Source organism: Crinia signifera, chromosome 1 (genome assembly GCF_055691185.1).
Source record: "Crinia signifera chromosome 1, ASM5569118v1, whole genome shotgun sequence".
NCBI lineage: Eukaryota > Metazoa > Chordata > Amphibia > Anura > Myobatrachidae > Crinia > Crinia signifera.
The window spans coordinates 312,809,877-312,835,712 of NC_139217.1; the positions used below are offsets into that span (position 1 = coordinate 312,809,877).

General features: G+C 44.6%; 1 protein-coding gene across 2 annotated transcripts in view; it reads right to left on the reverse strand.

The window, feature by feature from the left end:
• Nucleotides 1-25,836, reverse strand: part of FRMD3 (FERM domain containing 3) — a 182,251-nt gene that overhangs the window by 91,598 nt on the left and 64,817 nt on the right. Inside the window, exons 2-3 of one of the 2 annotated variants that reach the window (XM_083186217.1) lie at nt 20,333-20,437; nt 17,440-17,482 (exon numbers count right to left, since the gene is read on the reverse strand). In XM_083186217.1, the coding sequence (XP_083042343.1) occupies nt 17,440-17,482; nt 20,333-20,437 (148 nt within the window). Of the gene's footprint in view, nt 1-17,439; nt 17,483-20,332; nt 20,438-25,836 lie in introns of those variants that run through there. The other variant, XM_083186223.1, reaches the window with a different exon arrangement.

Here is a 25,836-nt window from a genome sequence, read left to right on the forward strand (position 1 = left end):
CCCCAATGCCAGATATACCCCCACAGTGACACACATAAGCCCCCACAGTGCGAAGTATGTCCCCAATGCCAGATATGCCCCCACAGTGCCACACATATGCCCCCACAGTGCAAAATATGCCCCCAATGCCAGATATGCCCCGACAGTGACACACATATGCCCCCACAGTGCGAAATATGCCCCCAATGCCAGATATGCCCCCACAGTGACACACATATGCCCCCACAGTGCAAAATATGCCCCCAATGCCAGATATGCCCCCACAGTGACACACATAAGCCCCCACAGTGCGAAGTATGCCCCCAATGCCAGATATGCCCGCACAGTGCAACACATATGCCGCCACAGTGCTAGTTATGCCCCGAGTGCCAGATATGCCCCATAATGCCACACATATGCCCTCAGTGCCAGATATGCCCCCACAATGCCACACATATGCCCCCACAGTGCAAAGTATGCCCCCACAATGCCACACACATGCCCCCCACAGTGCTAGTTATGCCCCCAGTGCCAGATATGCCCCATAATGACACACATATGCCCCCACAGTGCTAGCTATGCCCCCTCAATGCAACACATGCCCGCCACATATGTCCCCACAGTGGCAGAAGCCAGCAGCAGCAGCGGCACAAGTTACCCTTCTGGTGTCCTGGGGCCAGATGTATCAAGCTTCAAAAAGTGATAAAATGTAGAGTGATAAACAACCAGCCAATCATCTCCTACCTGCCATGTTACAGTCTGTGTTTGAAAAATGTCAGGTAGGAGCTGATTGGCTGGTTGTTTATCACTCTCCACTTTATCACTTTGTGAAGCTTGATACATCTGGTCCCTGGTGTCCAGGTCTCCTCTTCTCCTCCCCCGCCGCCGCTGATGATGATGCTGCGGCTTCTTCAGGGGACAGGGGAGCGCAGGACAGGGCAGCGCAGGACAGGGGAGCGCATCACGCATCTCTCCTTCCCCGGCTTCACTGTGTCCGGGCCGCCAGCCAATCATACCTCGCGGGCTGGCTCCTGATTGGCTGCCGGCCCGTGAGCTATGATTGGCTGAGAGCCCAGTCACAGTGACACAGGGAGGGGAAGGAGAGATGCGCTCCCCTCCCCTCGGCTCCCTTCTCATCGGCTCCAGCAGTGAGGAATCAGCTGTGGCGGGGCGGCAGAGGCCACGCCCCCTCCCACTTAGATATGAGCGCATGCGCATTAGACACTTTCCAGGGCATTTGTTATGGCGGTACGGGGTACCGGCACAATATGTTTTACCGGTACGCCGTACCACCCCGTACCGCCATACTTACAGCCCTGCCCTTACCTTACACAAGACACTGCAAAAACTCTAATCCATGCTCTCATCATCTCACGCATTGATTATTGCAATAGTCTCCTTATTGGCCTTCCCCAATACAGACTCACACCACTACAGTCCATCATGAATGCAGCTGCAAGGCTAATCTTCCTAGCCAGACGTTCATCGTCTGCAAAGCTACTCTGTCAGTCCCTTCATTGGTTCATTCCAACCCAACCTCTACGCTCCTCCCAAGATCTGCGTCTCTCATCCACACTGATTACTCGCTCCCATTCCCGACTGCAGGACTTTGTTCGGGCTGGACCCACTCTGTGAATTGCCCTCCCAAGCACAAGACTCTCCTCCAGTCTCCAAACCTATAAGCGTTCCCTAAAAACTCATCTCTTCAGGCAAGCTTATCAAATTCCAGAACCAGTCACAGAAACTCTGGTGGAATCGATGCAATAAAGAATACAGTATCTATCCTATTTCCCTATGATTGTAAGCTTGCGAGCAGGGCCCTCCTACCTTTTAACTGTCTGTAAATACCCTGTTTGTTGTATCACTGTCTCCTTTTGTAAAGCGCAACAGAATATGCTGCGCTATAAACTGTTAATAAATTAATTAATGTCCCCAGTAGTGCCAGTAACAGATGTCACAAGTAGTGCCAGTTACAGATACCCCCAGTAATGCCAGTTACATATCATGTCCCCTGTAGTGCCAGTTACAGATGTCCCCAGTAGTGCAGAGTTGTTCCCGGGTTCAACCCGGGGACCTGGCCGATGTGAAAGGGGTATGGTGTACTTACCCGGGTTTCCGGTCCTCAGTGTTCTGTCAGGCCGGGGATCCACACAGGCAGTGTGCGCAAATGACAGGACAGGTGGCGGATAAAGATGACGCAGCTCTCCGGCGGCAGTGAGGGCGTCATCTGCACCTGCCATCTGACCTGTAATCTGCGCCGGCCGCCTGTGTGGATGCCCGGTCTGCAACCGGGGTGAGTACTCACTGCCATCAAGCCGTCTGCACGCCTCCCCGTCCCCTTCACACCCCCTTCACACACCAGAAAATGCAGGGTTTTTCTGGTGTGAAAGGGGCCAACCTGGCATGATCCCCGAGCCATATTCCCGGATGGGTCCCTGCATTTTCTGGTGTGAAAGGGGTATAAGAGATGGGTGCCCACACAAAAGGTAATTACAAATGGGAACAGAAGTGCAGCACTCCACACTTCTTTTTAAATGTAAAAATGACTTTTATTGCAACGTTTCAATGTACACGCGGCATTGTCATCAGGCTAAAACATAATAAAACAAACATACAATAAATAAGACATACAGACAGGATATACCTCCTCTCCAGCCCCCCACATGCGGGGGATGGCACATAACAATGACGTCATCACGCCAACCACACGAGTCAGGCCTCAGCGCACATGTTGGTGACGTCATTGCATATCACTGGACACCCCGGGTATGCTGTGGACGCCAGGGACGTTTGTAGTCATGGTTACCAAACAACCATGACAGGAAACAGTACAAAGTGAATAATATCCACAACAAAATAATAAATCAAAAGTGCAAAACACATATACTACTAGAGATATACAAAAGATCTAGGCAATGCAAAGACACTATCTGAGTACAAAAAATATCCACAAAGACATTAACACAATAAAGATGGAACACATAGTAATCAAATAAAGCACCGATGCTAAATAGTACCATGTCCTGCATCTGCTTCCCGAAAGCAGGCCTTATGAAGGAAGGTCTTAGATGCAATAAACGTGTAAGCTCCTTCCGTTGGGACATCATGAATGTGAAGAGGTGTGGGGACTTAAAAAGTATCTTCCTCCAGTGGTGCTCCAGGAAAAAATGTAACAATGATTTCTTTTAACTGAAGCAATCAATGTTGTGTGCTATGTGTGACTTTAAACCAGGGGTGGGGAACCTTTTTGTGCCAAGGGCCATTTGCATGGGGAAAAAAACCTTCGGGGGCCATATGTAAAAATGTCTCTTACAAATTGTCCTGCTGCAGCCGTCCCACTCTCTGGCGGCTGCCGCTGAATAGGACTGACAGTCTCTGGCTGCTGTTGATTAAGAGGAATCATGCGAGAACTACCCTGTACTCGTGTCCCGGCAAAGCCGCCGGACGGGTGGGCGGGCCACTCAGACAGGCTATGGGTACCGCATACGGCCCCCGGGCCTGAGGTTCCCCACCTCTGCTTTAAACTTACCAACCACTTGTTTTGTGAAGGCCATTTCAACATTATGTAAAGATTGATTTTTATTGTATAATGCAGGGGTTTCCAATCTTTTTCTAATCACGGCACCCTAATGTATCAGAATTTTTCCAAGGCACCCCTAGACCCCCAAAAATATATATCAAATTAAGTAGATTTGTGTTTAAATGTGATTCTTAGGTTCAGTTATGTGGTAAAGGGCAGGATTTGGTTCTGATTGTACACATTTTATGATTGGCAGCCACCAGCACTGGTTTTGTCCAGAAATAATTGATCATAAATAATTTGAATTGGTCCTGGACAACCAACCCAAGGCACCCCTGCAAGTGTCCCGAGGCACCCCAGGGAGCCTAGGCGCACAGTTTGTGAACCACTGGTAATAATGCATCATACAAAATGTGTTTTTAAATAACAATACCTTTGCCACATGACAAAGTGTTGGGTTCTTTTTGTCACTGTAAGCCAGCATACGGCTCCACTGATGGAAAGGGACAGGCACAGAGGAGGCTGGTTAGTGTGGTTACAAAAAACACACACACATTACACGACCTGAAACCAGGGGCGTAACTAGAACTTTGTGGCCCCCATAGCAAAATCTTGAAACACCCCCCCCCACACACACACACACACACACACACTCCATAGTTACCGAAGTCACCAGGATATAGGATGGTGTTCTACAATTGTGTATTGTGTAATGTGTATAGGGCTGCTGGGAGTAGAGTTATGGAAACTATGATGCGGCCAGGCTACTCTGGTAGCCAGGGCCCCTGAGAAGCATGCAGGGAGAGCTCCATGTGACAAGATTTTAAATTAAAATTGATAACTTGCTGCAAACTTTTTAACAGGTAACAGGTTGGAGTGAAGAGCACATATAAGGAGGAGTCTAAACTAGCAATGCTGGGGAAATAGCTAGTCTGGCATGAGAAGGGGATGGAAAGTGATAAAAAGAGAACAGGGCAGAGATAAAAGGAGAAAATCAAACCTTGCAGCGGAGACAGAGCAGAATTCTGCACGGTATTCGTGTCACTTACCCGGTGAACAGTGGAAGACATGATCTACACTCTCAAGGAGGCGAATATCGGGTGCAAACACTCACCCGTTGACTCTGCTGGAGTGCAGGTCATGTGACGGTCCCGGGTCACTGTGTGACTGAAACTGGGCTCACTTACATATCCATACCTCCCAACTTTGGCAGTTCAGCAGGCGGCCTAATTTGGGGGCGTGGCCTATACTCGCGGCTCTTCTGCGAGGCCACGCCCCCATTTTGCCGCTATGGGGGCATGACCCAGAGGCTCTGTGAGCCTCTAGCCATGCCCCCAGCCCCCTGGCTGCGGGAATAGACGCTGTGCGCATGCGCACAGCGTTTATTCCCCGCTGCTTAGCAGCTGACAGGGGGGACTCCCAACAGCCCCCCCAAACCGCGGGACACTGCCGTCCGCGGGTGGGACAGCGGGACAGGCCCTGACAATCGGGACTGTCCCGATAAAATCGGGACTGTTGGGAGGTATGCATATCTACATTCTCAGCGCGACTGTGCAGTGATGAGTTCTGCAAAAGCAGACCTGTGTATGCAGCGGCTCGCCTCTCTCGTCCCATGTCCTCAATGCCTGTATCATTTACAACCTGCTCTGGCTTATAGGTGACTCTCGCTGACCCAATCTGTGTGTGAATGGGTGCAGGGGGTGGCGGCCCTAGAGGCGGCTCGGCCCCATGGCAGTCGCATCTACGGTAGTTACGCCACTGCCTGCAAAATGTAAACAGTGTCCCTCGGCTGTGGCATGACACCGCTGGCTGTTTGAGCCCGGTGCTGGTTTATGAGATATGGGGATGCCTACTCCTTTTGTCCCCCGTATTTTGGGAACCAGGACTGGGCCAAGAACCTGGAACCCATTTCATTTTAACCCTTGTGTTTCTCCAACATGGACCGGCTAAATTATTTTTCTACTTTTTTACACAGAGAAGCACTGCACATATCTGACTGATCCGTGTGATGCTGGCAAATCGTATGTATTTGGCTGCTGGTAAATGCGGCAGCCAACGATGAATAACTTCGCCATTGGAAAATATGAATCCGGAGAATATGGCAGCTTTTAAAATTTGCTGTATTTTCCATTAATTTTTCGGCCGATCCTCGTCATACCTGTTCGTACGTGGTATTAGCTGTAATCGGCCTTCTTAGTAAATTTCCCCCACAGTCATAATTGTAATATATAAATATACACATATATTGGGGGGGGGGGGGGATAATAATGCAGGACATCTGGACACCATTTTGAAATCTGAAAATGGTAAGGCTTATCACATGAAAGTAATGAAAGCTTATCACCATAAAATATACCGTATAACATAGCAATATAAAAAAAAGTAATTAGAAATTGTTTAGGGCAACAAAAAGTGGATAGCAATACATTACCAGAGATACGAAAAGATAAACTAGAAATGCTACTGTAAAACTAATATTATAGCAGCATTTAATCTATTCCACCACATCAAAATATTGCAAACTACTAAATGTTGACAGACAGAACTAAACTCCTCACAAATGAAGCATAAAAAGGAGAGTTCAAAACCCATAATGAGATCAGATAAAAAGAGAAAACAGAAAAACTATCATAGGAAAGGGGCTGTTTAGTAGCTTTCATTAAATCCCTAGTGGGAGATCATTTCTGAACTAACATCTCCCTTTGAGATAATTTCCTCTGTATATAACCAAATCACTCTCCCATCATTACATGTTTGAGGTTTATAAATACCTTTTAATGTCATATTCAATCAGAGCTCACCACACACCCTGCACCCACTTAGTATACTTACCTCTCTATAGTCCCACTGCCATAATTTTCCAGAAATATGCACATGCACAGCACAGAAATCACCAGGAACATGACATGGGCGCCATGTTCCTTCCCAGAGACCGACGTATGCACAGTAGACTACTCACATCTGCACCACGGAGAGAAGAGGGTGCATGGTCCTTCTCCTCTCATAATCTGGCCCTATTTGAATTCACGTTATTGTTATTTAGCCAGACCAGTGTTTATTGTTCCTGAGATTGATATTATTGTCCTGCTGAAAGGTGACCTGTCTTCAAGGTTTTAATTTTCTAGCAGCCTGAAGCAGGATGTCTTGGAGTATCTCCATGTATTTTTTCAATATTTTTAACATAATATACATAACATACATTCATACATTTATGTGTGGTGTATGTGTGCATGTGTGTGTGTGTGTGTGTGTGTGGGGGGGGGGGGCACCAATATTTATCTTGCCACTGGGCAACTGGTATAAACTTCTGCCACTGCCCACCCCCATCAGCTGAGGAGACTTCAGGACCCTTCTGGCAATTCCGGAAGAGTAGGCAAGCATGATCAAGCACAGAAACATACAGTGCCAGATTAAGCCTTCGGGGGGCCTGGAGCACTTTAGACAGGGGGCCCCCCTTGCACTTGTCATTACTGGCCGCAAAATGCATGGGAGAATATTACACTGTCAAAACACAGAGTAAAGGCAGTATAAACTTGGTCAACGGGTAACTGCAGGGGATATATATATATATATATATATATATATTTACACATACATACATACATACATACATACATACATACATACATACATACACACAAATGCACATATATACATACCACATGAAAAGCCTGTGTTTGTCCCTCTTCACCTTACTCTGTAGGAGACCTCACAGTCCCAGTTCTGCCTCTGATTAAAAACCCTCCCATGACTAGGCTGCTGCTGTTCTCCATGGGCCTGAGAAACATGTAATGAGCTTCACCAATCAGAGCTCAGCACAAAATTCTCAGCCTCTGCCCTCTGGTGCAAAGTGTCATGGGACTTGCCTCCCGATGCTCAGCACAATTAATCATTGTCACATTGGCAGATAGGTGAAGATACAGCACTACCCCACTCCCATGCACAAAATCTTTAGCTAAAAAAAAAAGATATATATATTTTTTAAAATACACGCCAACCACAGGGGGCCTAGAGGGGGGCCCAGGGGTACTGACCCCTTGTGCCCCCATTATAATCTGGCTCTGGAAACATATTTGGCAAAAACCATCCTATTGTAAGAACCTCACACCAACCATCAGTCATGGTGGTGCAGGTTTGATGACTTGGGCAATGTTCCTCAGGACACAGAGGCTTCACAGTGATTAGGCCAGGAATTCATTCTTTTTTATTCCAGAGAATTCTAGTGGAAAATGTGAACTGTCATTTGTCCGACATCTGTAGCTAAAGCATTGGAAAGGCATGATGGTGTACTTTTAATGTCATCTGTGTGCTTTCAAAGCAATTTTCTATTTGTCAGCAGATAAGATTATAGGCTTCCCGCAAATCCAGTTTAGTAAACAATTTTGCCTTCTCCTAAATTGTTGAAAATCTCAGTAATCAAAGGAAGAAGTCATTTGTCTCTGAGCTGTTTGGCCGGTCCCTTGTAGTCTATACAGGGCTAAAGTGTATCATCTTTATATTTGTTTTTGATATTGTTTTAAGCATTATTTCGCAACTGCAGTCAGAAGACTCCACTATGTTTAACTAAATGTACCCCTTCTTGGCCTTACTGTTTGGCTGATACAGTATAAAGTATAGGTTCTACCATATAAAAGTATATCCGCCGGGAATAGCAGTTTCCAGGACAGTGTGCTGATAAAGCTGCTGCTTGTGTTATTTTGTAAAAAAAACCCCAGCAGAATAGGCTGAATATTGCAGTAATAAAGCTGGTAACACTTGAGGGACATATATGGAAACCTGCAAATAGATTTCTCAGCAGCAATTGCTCCAGGAAAGAATTTAAAAATGTTTTCAAAATCGAACGTTATTTATTTTTATGTGCGGCTGAAATAGCCTTGCTACTAATAGCTAAACGTCCATTCTCTGCTTAGCTAACACATAGTAAAGCTGGGAAATACGATTACGTCTGGTCACTAATGTATGAAATAGTGATGGTAAACAGAATCATTTTCATTCACTAGTAGCATTATGAATGTATTCCCATGCAAGTGTTGGGGGAGAGGTTGCTGCTGCGGGTGTGGTATAGGGTTCCGACAGTCGGGATCCCGACAGTCATTAGCCCGAAGTCGGGATCCCGACTGGCCGGACTCAGACAGCATGGCAAGCGCAACAAAGCCCCTTGCGGGAACCCGTCTGTCGGTGTTTTAACAGTCGGGATCCCGATGTCGGGTATATGACTGTCGGGACCCCGTATGGCACCCGCTGCTGCAGCAGCAATCAGTTTTCTTTCTCTCTACCAAAGTGCGGCTCTGTTCAACAGGGAAGGGGTGGTGCAGCGGGAGAAGGGATAGCAGAATCTGCACTGCACTGTGAAAAAAGCAGGGAAGCTCAATGCTATATATATATAGGGAACCTTATGGCCCTCCAGCTGTTGTGAAACTACACATCCCAGCATGCCTTGCCATAGTTTTAGCATTCCCTAATAGCATAACTGTGGCAAGGCATGATGAGACTTGCAATTTCACAACAGCTGGGGGCCATAGTTTGGACATGCCTGCCCTAGTGCAACATATAGCTTTGACAAGTAGCAATTTGTGTATACCTAGCCTTCCGGTGATGTGATTCGGTATCCAGTGTTCCAGGAGTGCTGTCTTCTTTAGTTGGTCCTCAGCGAAGCATGGAACTGCAACCATATCTGACAGGTGCTGGCTCCACCCCATGGAGCTGCAACCATATCTGATAGGTGCTGGCTCCACCCCCTGAACCCTGAGCAGCACCCAAAGCCTTTTCCTGATATCTGACACTGCAAAACGGGACCTGGTTGCCAATATGCTGAGGACACACTGGAGGAGACAGCACAGCTGGAGCCCTAGATTCCAGATCAGATCGCCGGAAGGATAAGTATACCTGAATTGCTACTATTCAAAGCTGTATAATCACATCATACCTATGCAATCTAAAGTAATAAGTAATAATTCACTTTACTTTTTTTTTTTTTTACATGAATAGACTCTATAGTTTCAGTCATCACTTGTCAACTGGCAGATGATTGGAAGAACTGGTCCCCTAATAACTCAGAATGATTAAATATGGAGAACATAGCTTGTGTCACATAACCAGCATTCTCTTTAATGGTTGCAACACTGTTGCAATGGCTGTTTGTTTTCCAGCAACTTTTTTGAGACTTTTTCCAAAATGCGGCCTTAAGAAAGAAATTATAGAAGACATTTAAAAAAAAAACATTTGCCCAGTGTATTACTCTAGTCCCGAAAGTGGAAAGAGATAAAGGGGCCGATTCAGGCCTGATTGTACAGGTCTGAATTCGGCCCAGACCAAGATGGTGGGGGTCTGCGCATGTGCAAACTCCCTCATCGAGTGCTTTTGGTGAATTTTGAGTGACAGGCAGAGGGCGTTTGCCGGGCCCGCCCAGAGATTCATGGGTGGACCCCAGCAAATGTAGGAGTGCCCCTGCCTGCTCAGGGTGGGTGGATGAAGTCACATGACATACGCACCAGCCCCCAATTTGGTGAAAAGTGTCCAGATGAAAAGTAAGTCCTGGCTTACTTTTCATAACGAACAGAGGAAAAATCATTCGATGGTGAGTAACTATCGAATGATTTTTCTTCTGTGAGGGCGTATGCGAGCGGATGTGTACACATCAGCGTGCAGCGCAGGGATTTGGGCGGCAGTGGGGTGTTTACCTGCTCACTAGGCAGCAAATATATGCAGCCTAGCGAGCAGGTCTGAATCGGGCCCAAAGTAGCAAACAATCAATTCTTAACTAGTGGCAGCTGCAGTTGCTGAGTTGCAACAACGACCACACACACTCACACACACTCACACACACTCACACACTGCCATGCAGGAACAGCATCGGCTGCAGTGCTAACTATCTAGTGCAGGGGAAACCACTTAGCATGTGATGCCTTGTGCAGAGTCCTAAGTGCCACAACTTCCCTGGATGTACACATTAGAACATGTGTGCTTATATGTGCTGTGGTTCTTCCTGCACTATATTATAGCTGCAGCTGCAGCCGCCACTGTTCCTAAGGGCCAGATGTATCAAGCTTCAAAAAGTGATAAAATGGAGAGTGATAAACAGCCAGTCAATCAGCTGCTTACTGACATGTTACATTCTGGGTTTGAAAAATGACAGGTAGGAGCTGATTGGCTGGTTGTTTATCACTCTACAATTTATCACTTTTTTAAGCTTGATACATCTGGCCCAAACTGTCATTTAGCAGGTTGTTTAAAAATATAGTCTACAGTTGAACTAATTGGTTGGTACCCATGCCTTGGGTCACATTATCATAAAAGTAGACATTAGCAGCAGGAGAAGCACAAACACAACTTTAAGAGCTATGTGTGCAAATGCTAGAAGTTTAGGAAATAAAATCCCAGAACTAATTGCAATAATGACAAGGGATGAACTGGATATTGTGGCTATTAGAGAGACATGGTGCAATGAAAATCATGACTGGGACATAGCTATACCAGGATATACTTTATTTAGGAAGGACAGAATAGGAAAAATTGGAGGAGGGGTTGCAATATAAGTGAAAAAAAATATAAAGACTACCTTAAAACAAAGTATTGAAGAAAAAACTGAGGCCCTTTGGGTGACCATAGAAACAGGGGAGAAGGCGATTCTTCGTATAGGGGTGATCTACAGACCACCAGGTCAGGAAGAGGAACTAGACAAGAGCCTATTGCAGGACATCAATAAAATTACATTAAAAGGAGAGGTGATAATCATGGGAGACTTTAATCTACCTGATGTAAACTGGGAGCTGCCTGTTGCAAGTTCCACCAGAAGTAGGGACATGCTGAATTCCTTGCAAGGAGCATCCCTCCAGCAATTGGTGAGGGAGCCCACTCGTAAGGACGCAATATTAGACTTAATACTTACAAATGGTGACAGAATATCTGACATATGTGGGTGAAAATCTGGGATCCAGTGACCATCAAACGGTATGTTTCAAAATAAAGACAGAGACTGACTCATCGCACACAAAAACAAAGGTGTTAGATTTTAGGAAGGCTGATTTTGTAGAGATGGGAAACTCTGTAAGGGATTCTTTGGCAGAGTGGAGGAACTTGGAAGGAGTGCAGGATAAGTGGGAAAAATTTAAAAGTGCAATTCTAAAAGCAACAGGACTTTGTGTCAAAAGAGTTAGGAAAAACACAAGAAAAAGAAAGCCATTGTGGTTTGCAAAAGAAGTAGCAAGTATTGTGAAAGCAAAAAAGTTGGCCTTTAAGAAATTTAAGCAGACGCAGAAGAATGAGGACAAAGAGGTGTATCTTGTTAGACAGAAGGTGGCTAAGAAGGTAATCAGATGTGCAAAAGCACAGGCTGCAGAGAAAATGGTCCAGTCAGTGGGTAAAGAGGGGAAAACTTTTTTAGGTATATAAGTGAAAGGAGAAAAACAAAAAGTGGAATAATTAGACTGAAGACAGAGAGTGGAAGTTTTCTTGAGGGGGACAATGTAATATCAGATAATATTAATAATTATTTCTGCTCAGTATTCACTGCTGAAAGAGAGGGGAATGGGCCACAGTTAAGTTGCAAGCATAGTCAGAAAACTGAGGGAGAGACAAGTACATTTACAGAGGAGAAAGTCCTCACAGAACTCTCAAAACTGAAAGTGGATAAATCAATGGGGCCAGATGGGATACATCCAAGGATACTAAAGAGCTTAAAGGGGAGCTGGTAAAACCAATAACAGAATTATTCAACCAGTCATTAGCTACTGGAGTAATCCCAGAGGACTGGAAAACAGCAATTGTAGTCCCACTGCACAAAAGTGGAAGCAAGGAAGAGGTAAGCAACTATCGACCAGTGAGCCTTACATCAGTAGTAGGGAAATTGATGGAAACACTCTTAAAACAAAGAGTTGTAGAATATCTCAAAACCAGCAATTTACAGGATCCAAAACAGCATGGGTTTACTGGGGGAAGATCATGTCAAACAAATCTTATTGACTTTTTTGACTGGGTGACTAAAGTAATAGATCAAGGTGGGGCTGTAGATGTAGCTTATCTAGACTTTAGTAAAGCTTTTGACACTGTCCCACATCGCAGACTGTTAAATAAACTTGAAAGCTTGGGATTGGATTCTAAGATAGTTGAATGGATAAGAGCGTGGTTGCAGGACAGAAAACAGAGAGTTGTAGTAAACGGAGTACAGTCAAAGGAGGGAGAGGTTACAAGTGGAGTACCCCAGGGATCTGTACTTGGACCGGTGCTTTTTAATATCTTTATTGGTGATATTGCAAATGGAATTGAGGGTAAAATGTGCCTTTTTGCAGATGACACAAAGGTATGCAACAGGGCAGACACACCAGGAGGGGTAAAACAAATGATTGAGGATCTAGGTAGATTAGAGGAATGGTCAAGAGCATGGCAACTACAGTTTAATGCCAGAAAATGCAAAATCATGCACTTGGGTCTCAGAAATCCAAAGACTAAATATAGTATAAATGGCACTATAATGGAAACTACTGAGGAAGAGAGGGATCTAGGTGTCACTATTTCAGGGGACTTAAAAGCAGGTAGGCAATGTAACAAAGCAATGAAGAAGGCAAGTCAGATGCTTGGTTGCATAGGGAGAGGTATCAGCAGTAGAAATAAAGAAGTAATAATGCCACTGTATAGGTCATTGGTATGACCTCACCTAGAGTATTGTGTTCAGTTCTGGAGGCCATATCTCCAGAAGGATATAAATACATTAGAGACTGTGCAAAGAAGGGCAACTAAAATGGTGCATGGCCTACATCACAAAACGTACCAGGAAAGACTAAAAGATCTTAATATGTATACTTTAGAGCAGAGAAGGGAAAGGGGGGACATGATAGAAACTTTCAAATATATCAAGGGTTTTGACAAGGTACAGGTGGGAGATATTCTTCACAGGAAGAGGAGCAACAGAACACGAGGACATGCACTGACACTAGAGGGAGGAAGATTCAGGGGAAATGTGAGGAAGAATTACTTCACAGAAAGAGTAGTAGATAAGTGGAATAGCCTCCCATCAGAGGTGGTAGATGCAAATACAGTAGTACAATTTAAACATGCTTGGGATAAGCATATTGATATCCTTACAAAAAAATTTATATCCTTACAAAAAAATAAGGATCAAATATGGTTTGAGGTAACATGTTTAAAAAAAAGGGCAGACTAGATGAGCCAAGTGGTTCTTATCTGCCGTCAAATTCTATGTTTCTATGGAAAGGATGCATCAATGTATCTTTCCACTCACCGCATGCATATCAGCATTTATTAATGCCATATGCATGAAGATTTTAGCAAAGGACAGCTGTTGCAGAAAGAGCTGTCCATTGCGATGATAGGACTTCTGAGGTCATGACCCAGAGTCCTATCTGCACATGAGGCTAGTGCAGGGCCGGTGCAAGCCCCCCGCCCACCCCAGGCAAAGCTCCCCCGCCTGCCCCCAGGCAAAGCCCCCCCGCACTGCCCGCCGCCCGCGATGCGGCACGGGGGTGGGGGGGTTGCTATAATACTGTGATGCGGCACGGGGGGGGAGGGTGCGATAACACTGTGATGCGGCATGGGGGGGGGGAGGTGCGGGCGATACTGCCGCGCTGAAATCCCCCAAGCAGGGAGCGGGCAGCGTTGATTAACGGGCGGGATGGGGGTCGGGGAGGGGAGAGGGAGGATGACAGTCTAACCTGCTCCCCGCTCCCTGCTTTCTGGTACCTCTCTATGGTACCTTGGCCCTCCAGTGGCCGGCGCCCTAGGCAAATGCCTAGTCCTGCCTAGTGGTGGCGCCGGCCCTGGGCTAGTGCAGCACATGCCACAGGGGGTGGTGGGTAGGATCTGATTAGATCCCATTCAGCAGGGATAAGGTCATAGGGTTCCACATGTACAGCACTGCTAAATCTTTACCTCTACTGCATCTAGCAGCAATTAGTGCATACACAGTAAGTGGCCAAACCTCCAAGGGTGAGGCCATGATGATTCAATAATCAGCACAGTCCCTCCTCTGCTGGATAGGAAGAAAAGCTGTCAAGTATGGCATGTATTTTGGATCCATGTATTCAGAGGTAATTACGCATTCGGTACTCTTTACTTAGCACGGCGCCCATCGCGGCCATCGAATGCACCACATTCGGGCCCATTTCACACTTCAGGGGGCCTATTTGGGCTCTGTGGCCCATTTAACATTGTTTCCTATGGAAAAATCGGGTCCATTGAGGCATTGAACAGTAAAATCGCGTCCATTGAGACTTTTAACATTGTTCCCTATGGGAAATTGCGGGCATCGCGTCGGTCGCGTCGCACCCGATTTTTTAGTGCATGCGATGGCCGCGATGCCCGCGATTTTTTACCCCCGATGACCACGATCAGAATCGTGGGCGCCGTGCTCAGTAAAGAGTACCACGCATTCCCCTTGATATCACACCTCACTTTCCAGTAAGCCATACCCCAAAGTAATTATTTGTGAGAGGTTAACTCTTTATGTCCCCTTGTCCATTTAAATGGACATTAAAAAATAAATACTGCACAGGCTATAATGTGATGACAGTTGCCACTGAAATCCCAATGTCCTTTTTAATGTATGAAAATACTGGGAACATATTTCGGCAGATGCAAGAATATCAAATTATTGAATTATAACAAATCAGAATGTTTGAATGTACGACCTTAAATAAAAAAAAAATGGGGGGGGGGGGGTATTTAGGTCCTAATTTCTCTACTTTATCAGTATCATCAATGGAATACATTGTAATCATACACTGGGTCGTAAAGGGTTAATAATATTTTGACTGGAGTGATCTGGAAGGAGATGAAGGGGAAGAGAATGTACATCACAGTGCTGAACTAAACTGCAGTCAGACATATTACTCAGTCCCCTCATACAAGCTATCCCAGCTCTTCCCCCTGACACAGCGTATCCCTGGAACTGGTCTCCCTTAATCCTTCATGCCGACACAGCTAACCCACTTCAGATGCCTCCTCTGCAGCAGCCTCCTGGCCATTCTGACTTTTCCAAGTCCCCCTCACCCAGCACCACTCCTCTGCTCACCCTCCGCAGCAGCCATCCTCAATCCTCACCCACTCCAGACCCCTCCTCCACATCAACTTAACTTCCACCTCCCTTCCCTTCTCCATGTCTTTCTCCCCCATCTAGAACTGCTCCTCTGCCCACGCCCTCCCCAGCCACTAAACAAAGCAGGCCTATGTGCTTAAGGACAGCAGCACAGGTGCCCTTGGGTTATGTTGGCTAGCCTGGCTGGAAGTCCCCATGGCACATCATCCTTCTGCAGCGGGAAGTTGTCTCTGGATTTTTTATATGTGACAGTTGGTTACATATACACTGTACTTGCTAGGTGACATGGAAAACATGAACTGTGTGGGGTCCTAGGGACCAAGTGTGAGAACCACTGAATCAGACAACTATACAATCTAAAAAGATTTGTCTATTCAAAAATGTTTAATCAGGATGTCAAAAAATGACAAAAAAATTGTGTACGTAATACATTTTGGGGGTTATTCTGGTTCATATGCTTGCTTGAGAATTCGCATGCGAGGGCAATGTTTTTCATCTGCGCATGCGCGGGGTGCAAACGGCCACAGCGAACAGAGTGTTCGCCGGGCGCTTGCACCCACCACCGCAGGTAGCCGCGCCCTTGGGAACGCCCAGCGTTTCATGGGCGTTCCTATGAAAACACTGGGCGTTCCCATGTTAATCACCCAGTGACATGGGTGCTGGGGGCAGGCAGCTGGCATCACCGGATATCAGCTGCCCGCCATTTTACCCACAGGAGTACACGCCAAGCTAACACACCTGAAAGTGTACCATCCACATCATTCGATTGTCGGTGACCATCAAATGTTGTGGGTGTTTCCCCATAGGCTGGGAATGGATGTTTAAGCTAAACATCCATTTGCAGCCATGCGGGGGAATTCACCTGCGAAGGGGGCCGGTGGCTTATGCGAATGGTGGGCAGGCGAAAAATGACACACAACGCTGAATGTCAACCAGAATAACCCTATTTTTTTTGTAGTAGTTCAGTATTTTATCATACAAGGGGCGGGATGTATTAAAATACATCGCCGCCCTTCGCGGCCCCCCCCGCCGCGATGCTGCCGCATATGTACTAACATATGCGGCTGGCATCGCGGTGCGTGACGGAGGCCCCCCGCGATACCTGTACTCTGGTGAGCGGTCTCCGTCATCTCCCTGCCGCCACGCTCTCTCCTCACGCCGGGGACAGCTAAGCATGCTGTCCCCGGCGCCTCCTCCTCCCCCCTGCAGCCGGAAGGATGTCCGGCTGCTTCACTAGGGGGAGGAGGGGTTTACCTTCCAGGGTCCAGGAGGACCCTTCAGGAAGGTAAGCCAGAGGGGGGGTCGGCGAGGCGGCGGGTTTGCGTCGGCGGTGGCGAAAAGAAGCCCATAGGCTTCTATAGGGTATTGCCACCCAAAGGTGGCGATACCCTTCAGTGCGGTATCATTTTTGATATATTGGAAAATGACCGCATTTTCCATTTGATACATCTCGCCCAAGATCATTTACTACGTTTATATGTGCAGTGGGGAGAGAAAAGTGGTAGAACCTAAATGTTATACAAGTGAAGGTGATTAAAACATTGCAGCAATATACTGATAGGCATAATAGGAGGCTGTGGGGGGATGCTTCATTATGCCAGGGAGGCTCTGCATATTTTTTATAAAATATGATATTGGCCTATAATTTAAGTGTACACTTATTATTAATGAATTAATAATTATAAACTATATTTATATATACAGAAATAAATAAATATCAAAACAATGTAATACATCAGTGACGGGCACACACTTGTCACAGAGTACATCGTAATTTACTGTATCTTAAGAGGACCGGACAATGGGCATTATTGCAGCTGGCAGGTCAGAGCGACAGGACTTTGTTGATATTGTAGAAATGTTAACGGGCCATTAGGATCTGAACACTTACATTTCAATTGCTTGGAAATGGGTTTGTTGGGATCAAGCCAATGCTGAAAAGAGAAAGCAGAGGGCAATGGTTAGCGTCCAATCTAACAAATACATTTGTGCATGTGTGCGTGTGTGTGTGGGAGGGGGGGGGTTATTCTGGTTGATTTACGAATAATGGTGAAATATGTTTGAAATTCTCATGTAAATAGTTGCCGCGGTGTATGGATCATTAACTCGACAGTGTCTAGGTTTACGAGCAGTAGGTGGACACATGAAAAAGGTCAACATGCATTAGTTTGACATGATCAAAGGGTCGACATGAAAAAGGTAGACTTAGGTTTTTAGTTTTTGTAGGTGTCTGTCAACGTTGGTCGACATGGGCACCATATAAGTGTACTGTATCCCCTTGCATGGCTCGCTGTGCTCGTCACCCTTCGGGCACAGTGCTATGCTGCACTCGGCACACTATTATATTCCTCCTCCACATCCCCTGGAATGGTAAAGTATGAACAGGTCCTTTAAAAAAACACACATGAACAACTCAACATTTTGCATGTGTCGATATTTTGACGATATCAACCTACTCAAATATGGTTTTAGGTAACATGTTTAAAAAACTAGATGGGCCAAGTGGTTCTTATCTGCAGTCAAATTCTATGTTTCTATGCCTGTTGACTGTTTGCATTGTCAACCTACTGCCTGTCAACCAATAGTGGTCCACCTAATGACCGTCGACCTAATGACTGCATCCAGTGGTCCTCTACTACCAGTAATACGGATTAACCAAACTTTAGGAATAACATATAGACTTATGCCATTTCCATCTAGTCATCCAGCCCTTGCCACTTGCCCACAAGTTTCTGGCACTGCTCAGTATAAATGACACATGGTTCTAGAAATGGTTATGCCAAAATACAGACTATGAGATACATAGCTGTGATGATTTGCTGATCTGTCTCATCCAAATGACAATGAGGAATTATAACTGAATTGGGCAAAATAATATAATTTACACTTGACAAAACATGTATCTAAATGATCTAAAGGTCCCTCCAGGGGTCAGTTTAAACCCTAGAAATACATAGTTTCAGTGCTTAATTTGTTGTGGATCACTAGGTTGATAGTAGCAAGGTCGACAGTCATAAGGTCGACCACTATCGGTCAACAGTGAAAAGGCTGACACTAAAAAAAGTTGACATGAAAATGGTTGACACATGAAAAGGTCGGCAAGAGCTTCTCACAATTTTTTTCCTCCAAATGACTTGTTCATACTTCCTGATCCACGTGGGGTACAACGGGGAATTGTAAAGTGTGCCGAACACAGAGAGGCGCCATGCTGGATGCTGTACGTGTACGTGTTACACTAAGTGGTGATCCATGCCGACAGATTTCAACATAGACACTAAAAAACCTTCAAAATCTCACGTGGACCCTTTCCTGTGTCACCCATCCCCACACTGACCTATTGCTTGTGTCAACCTTTTCCAATGTGACCTTTTGTCTATGTCGACATGGACAAAAGGTTGACACAAGCAAAAGTTCAACATGGACACGGTTGAAACCTAAAAAGTTGTCGACATGGGCCGCCACTTTGTGTAACGCGTACCCTTGCATGCTTTGGGTAAAGTTTACCCTTTCCAATTGTAGTCCATATGAATCGTAAACTCGTGTCGACTGGTGGCTTGTGTCAACTTTTTGTCAAGGTCCAACTTGTGCATGTTGACCTTTTGACCATGTCGATTAATACTGGTTGACCTTATTACTGTACAATTAACAACCAGAACCAGCTTGATTAGAGGAAAAGAGAAAAAAAAGGACGGATGCTTTATAGAAATACAATTGGCGTAAATCAGATCCTTGTACTTAAATCCAAAAGGTGTCGCTGCAATTAGAACAGCAGATGACGCCCAGCAGAGAACGTATAAATTATGAACTGCTACTTTATGAGTCTATTACTCTTGATCATAAATTATTCCATCAGGTATTTTACCTAATCCTCGGTTTTCTGTTATTCTGGTATTTTTCTGTGATCCTGCAGACCGCACTTTTTTTGCCGTTTTTTAACTGTTTCAAAACGGTAATATGTGCGGTCTGAAAGGTGCAGAATGAATTTACCGTTTCCAAAAATCCGGTATTTGGAAACGGTAAAAAAGCAGGGTCCTAACCGTTTCAAAACATTTTTTTTTTGCTGTCTGAACGGGTCTGAAATGGTATTTAGGACCCAGCCAATAGTGGTCCCGCTGCGTGCATATTTAATTACCCACTCATTAGATATGCACGGGGAGAGAGGCATCCTCCCCCCCCCCCCCACCGAGGCATCCTCCCCCCCTCCTCCCTACCCACCCCGCACACAGCATGGTACAGCACGGCATGTGTAATACTGTATGTTGTCCTTTTCTGTGAATTAATTCTAATTAACATGACTGGAAAGATTAAGATATTTTATATTCTATAGGGAAGCCCTGATTTTTGCATGTGTAAAAATACAATAGATATTTATAAAAATGTGTGGTCTGTCTCCGAATTAAAATTCACCCCCAATCACGACAAAAAAAATATATATTTTTTTACCATTCAAATGCACCAATTTTAACCACTGGGGCAAGGCCTCTGAATAAAGCTTGTCCCAGGATAAAATAGATTGATTGCATCCAAGATTACCCTACTTCTGCCTATGGGCTATAGCATCCATGTGAGTTATGCTGCCCATACACTTGCGAGATATTGCATGCAATCATTCGATTTTGACCACATCTGGTCAACCCTCTGAGCATTACTCCAACCACATCTGGACCGGGCATGGTGTTCTAAACTGATAATTCTAGTATCTGCTGAGGGGCTCGGGAACATGCTTTGGGAGCATATTCGTCATTTAACTACAAGAAAAAAACAATGTCAATTAATATACATACTCGCTGCCTATCTGGGTCAACAAAGCGGATTCCGAAGTAATCTTTTTCCATCAAGCTGTAGTGATTGCAGATATGATCCAGGAGAAACTGGCCTTTGGTTTCTTTCTGGAAGAGAAAATGTGCATATCAGTTATAGGAGCATTATCTGGTCATTAGGTACTCAACATTGCAGTACGGTAAACTACTGGTACTTCCATTACTTATTAAATATATTCCATAATGGCTTCAGCTGTTCTCGAGTATTACGGGTAATATATTCATACTTCTAAATAGCAATAATGACATACAGTGCGCCGCCGTGTTACCATATGTTAAAAGTCCATCAAAGATAACAGATTTCCAACTCCTTTATTTATTTATTTTATTTATGTGAATTACTAAGCGCATGGGAGAGAAATAAACCTTCATAAGATAATTTTAGAAACACTCTGATAGTGAATTCCTGGCGTCTCACTCCTTTAAAGCGATTGTAAATGTGCACCAAAGCCTTGAGGTCAAAGAATACAAGAATAATATTATTAGTCAAACCCCCCTCCCACCCCTTCCCCTCCCTATATTAAAATGATGGGGTGCTGCCTACAAATGCCCCCCCCCCCCCCAGCTGTCAATCCCTAGCTAGCACTGGCTTCATTCGAAAGGGGACCCCTCGCATGTGCAATGTGTTCCGTGCGCATGTGGTCATTCGATAATTGGTAGGGTCTGAATCAAGTCCTTTGTCACACATGCAACTCCAAATATTGGACCAGATATGTTGAACATCCTGGCATGTAAAATAAGGCCTCCATAAGCTTGAAATCAGATAAAATCGCATGTGTTTGACATCATATTCAAGTGACCTCAAGGCTTTGGTGCACATTTACATTTACAATCACTTTAAAGGAGTGAGACACCAGGAATTCATCAGAGTGTTTATAAAATTATTATTTCCATGACAACGCTCATGAAACGATGGGCGTTCACATGGGTGAATCCTTCAACCCTCCAACTTGGGTGCATGCACCCGGCGAACACTCTGCTCGCCATGGGTGCACGCACCCGGCACATGCGCAAAAATGCACATGTGCCCAAACAAAACATCGGTCCTCCCTGCATGCGCACGGAGGACCGATCAAACCAGAGTAACCCCCGCTGTTGATTATAACATGCTAAAAGAGAATTACATGTTAACTTGTGGGTTGGTACCTAAAAGTTTCCTAAAACATGTGGCTTCACTATGAGTTAGGGAAGAAAGCACACGTATTTACAAAGACATAACTTCTTATGAGTGGGTGGTGAAAGGCGATCAGCAGATAGGAGCCCATCTCATCTGCTGACTGATTACTGTGTCTCCCATGCCATGTACCACTGAATCATTTCCCAAATCCTTTAAGCATGGTACAGGCATATGGTGAGCGAATTAACAGGATTTTACTGTTTGTTTTCTACTATGGAATTTACAGGGGATTGCAGGTAATTAAAAACCTCAGACAATTCTGTAATGATCACAGACCTACACTGTGTTATGAAATGAGGGATAAAGGTCCTAAATCCCTTTCACTGGCAGAGAGCACATTGTATGAGCAAACTGATGTATATATATATATATATATATATATATATATATATATATATATATATATATATATATATATATATAGAGAGAGAGAGAGAGAGAGAGAGAGAGAGAGAGGAAAGGGAGTTTCAGGGTGCGCCAATTCATATACATATACAACAAATCTGTTGATCTACAATATAGAGGTCCAAAAGGTATTTGTATAAAGATTTATTCAGAAGTCTTCCAAATGATGACAAAGGCCCAACGCGTTTCGGCAATAGCTTGACTTCATCAGGGGCATTGGAAGTAGAGTAGTACAAAGCAATTTCACACTATAGATTTTTCATTGTTTAATTTTTAGAAAAACAGCAGAAATTTGCTTGCGAGAGACGATACTGGAAGTGGCTTATACTGGTATCGCTGGGGATCAGCAGAGGCAGTAGAGCAAGGTGTAGTAGCAGTCCAGTGATTTCCAAAGTAAATCAAAGTTTTTAGGGGAGTGGATAAATGACCTAAAGCAGTGCCAAACCGGAAGTGAACTCCTGAGATCCAAACTTCCGGTTTGGCACTGCTTTAGGTCATTTATCCACTCCCCTAAAAACTTTGATTTACTTTGGAAATCACTGGACTGCTACTACACCTTGCTCTACTGCCTCTGCTGATCCCCAGGACGGGAGCAGGGGAAAGCCCAGCGTTTTATGGGCAATCCCATAGAAATGCTGGGTGTTCCCTTGCGAATCATTTGATGGTGAGCGATTATCGAATGATTTCTCACCCATGTGGCCGCATACAAGGGCATCTGTAAGCGTACACATCTACTCGCATGCAAATGTGTGGATTCGCTCGGTGGGGGAGTGTGGTGAATATACGCTGCCTAGCGCACAGGTCTGAATCATGTCCTTTATTAGTCGTTGAGTAACCTGCTCAGGTGCTTTTCTCACTGAAACCATCCTTGAGGTCACCAAATGCTCAGATTTTCTGCCTTGCTGATACTTATTCCAGTGCCCTCTGCTGATGCAGGTGCATGTGTATGTGCCCCGTACTTGTCCTCTACTGTATTCCTCTGTAAGTCACTCTTCTACTTGATCTCTGTAATTGGGCGCTGCAGATCCCTTGTAGCACCATATAAATAAAAGATAATAATAATAATTACATTATGTTTAGGTTTTCAATATGGCTGTCCCATATTGATTATATAACAAGCTGAAAACAACTCAGTATATTTTAATTATATACTGTAGTATACTGTAAGTGTACTTATGCCAGTTTGCATATTGTAAACTCCATAACACTATTCTAGCAAATTTCCAGGACAGAGGCAGCAGCAATATTAATGTATACATATTTACACTGACACTGCACCCACTAGTACCTTCTTAGTGTATGGAAAGGGAAGGGGCGGTCTAACAGTAAACAGTCTAACTAGTATGGTAAAGGTGTTCTGTACCAAAGTCATTTTAAACAGGCTTACATATACCCCTTCCACAGCGCTTAAACATCCTGGGTGGCTCGACCCGAATTGAGGTGCAGTCTAAAAGCACCACTTTTAAATACCACGTGTGTGCAACCCCGCATTTCAACCCGGAATATAAGCAGTGACATCCGGGCTGCGCACAAGATGTCAAGATAATAGCGAGATCTGGTGCATGCTCATTGAGCCGGCCAGGCAGGCCCAGAGAGTGTGCGTCCGTTTGTTGTGCAGTCTGAGTGCTTGATGACGCAATTCCACAAATCAAGAACTCGAGGAGCAGACACTACACTACATGTCCTCCCATCTGTAATCTACCAAAGTAGAGAAATCAAATATTCTACAATAATTGTACAGCCCTTGTTCCAAGCATATGTGGGTGGCCCTTCAACAAATCCAGGGTTTTAAGATAGATTACACAATCAAAAACCTTTCATGTTAAAAATGGACTTTTTGGTTTCTATATTGCTCATTCATATACTTTTATTCAAATGTTAACAACCCAGTTACATTGAAATTATCATACTCCCAAAGGTAGATCAAGATAAAAACATAACACACTCAAGCAATTACAGTATTTAATTTAACTAATCTACACTTAACCCCAGTACAAATCTAATTAATTTCAGTTGATGTAATTATTAGATACATTTCATAAGTAATTAGAAATAATGTATTATAGAAACTAATTAGTTTGATTAGTAATCCACATTTCACAATGATTTTAGAAGCAGACACTTGTTTCAAAAGATATAAGTACCAAATTGAGTTTGTCAGCCACCACTAGGCAGCTTTAGGCATTTGCCTAGGGCGCCGGCCACTGGAGGGCAAAAGTTGGAGCAGGTGTCCCCCCCTGGATGGGATGGAGGTGAGAAGTGTAACTCCCCCCCCGTGGAATGACTTCGCGACCGCCGCATCACCCATTCCCCCCCGCCCCACGTGGAGCACCCGCACACCACACACCAGCGTGCCCCATCTCCTCCTGCAGTGCACACAGCGGCACACTCCCGCATCCTGCCCTGGCAGCAGCACGGCCCATGCCCTCTCAGCACTCACAGGACCAGCTCAGCACTCACTGATACCTGGGTTCAGCCGGCGGCGCCCATCACATACCCCGCTGGCGCCACTCCCCCAAGCCGCGGCTGGGTCTGCCACATATGTAGCTAAGCCACCGAGGCTTATCACCATCCTTGGCTCCCGGCTGTTGGTGCTGTTTTAAAGCATCTGCAGCTTTCTCAGAAGTATAGTATGGTTACCTTTATTTTCTTTTTTAATATCAATACTGATTTGGCCATTAACACCACTAACCCTGGACAGTGAATATAACAGACTATACTTAATATGCAGTAGACTATGGCACAAAGTCAGAGTCTACAGAGCTGATCCTGAACACGGCCCTCTCCTCTCTTATTCCCCAGCCTCCTCTGCTATACAGTTCAAATAAAAATGTATGTTTTCTTTCTGTACAAAACAGGACAAAACAGAGCAATATTGCTGTACAGCTGGATCATACAGTCCACTAACCACTTTTAATATTTAGTACTTTACCTCATATATGAAATCCCTGTGAAATTATTTTCACGTTGTCTGTCAATAGCCAAGTGTATATTTGTTATTTCTGCATTCAAAAGCACAATGGAGTACACTAACACTGTATAAATGCATAAGGCAGGGGTTCCCAATCTCTTTTGAATCTAGATTATCGGAAATTTTCACAGCACCCCTAGGTAAAAAAAAAATGTCGAAAAAATATACAATTAAGTCGATTGTTTTTATATGTGTGTTTTAGGTTCCGTGATGTGGTAAAAGGCAGGATTAGCTTCTGTTTGTACATATATTTTATGATCGGCAGTAACCAGAACTGGCTTTGTTCATAAATAATTGACCATACATCATTTGAATTGGTCCTTTACCATCAAACCATGGCACCCCTGTAGGTATCTTGAGGCACCCCAGGGAGCCACGGCACACAGTTTGGGAACCAGTGGCATAAGGTAATAATAATAATCATCATCATCTATGGGCATTGTACAGTATATCTATCATACCGAGAATTGTAGCACCTGCTTAGGAGCAAATTGCCCTTGGGACTAATGTAAATACAATAACACTTATATTGGTGTACTTTAAGAACAGAAACCATTAGAAGCAAGCTGGAGTAAACCAAAAAGATAAAAACAATCTATAAAATATTTATGAACGTGAGACCATTCCATTATCTAACATATGAGAGTTTATTAGAGTCATCAAAATGTATTCTTTTTGGTACATTTCAAAGCAATATGTGTTTCCGTTCACTCGTCTTTTTTCTTCAGATACTGTATGCCAAGCTTTAATCCTCAAACAGGATGGGGTAAATATCTTACTACGGATCAGCAGACTCATTAAATCTATTAGCCATTACAATTGCAGTTTTTCATACTGCTGACTGCTCCACAAGCAGGATAATAACCGGAATGACTGCACTGCATGCAAAGATAATGGCACAGACTCATTTCTTTT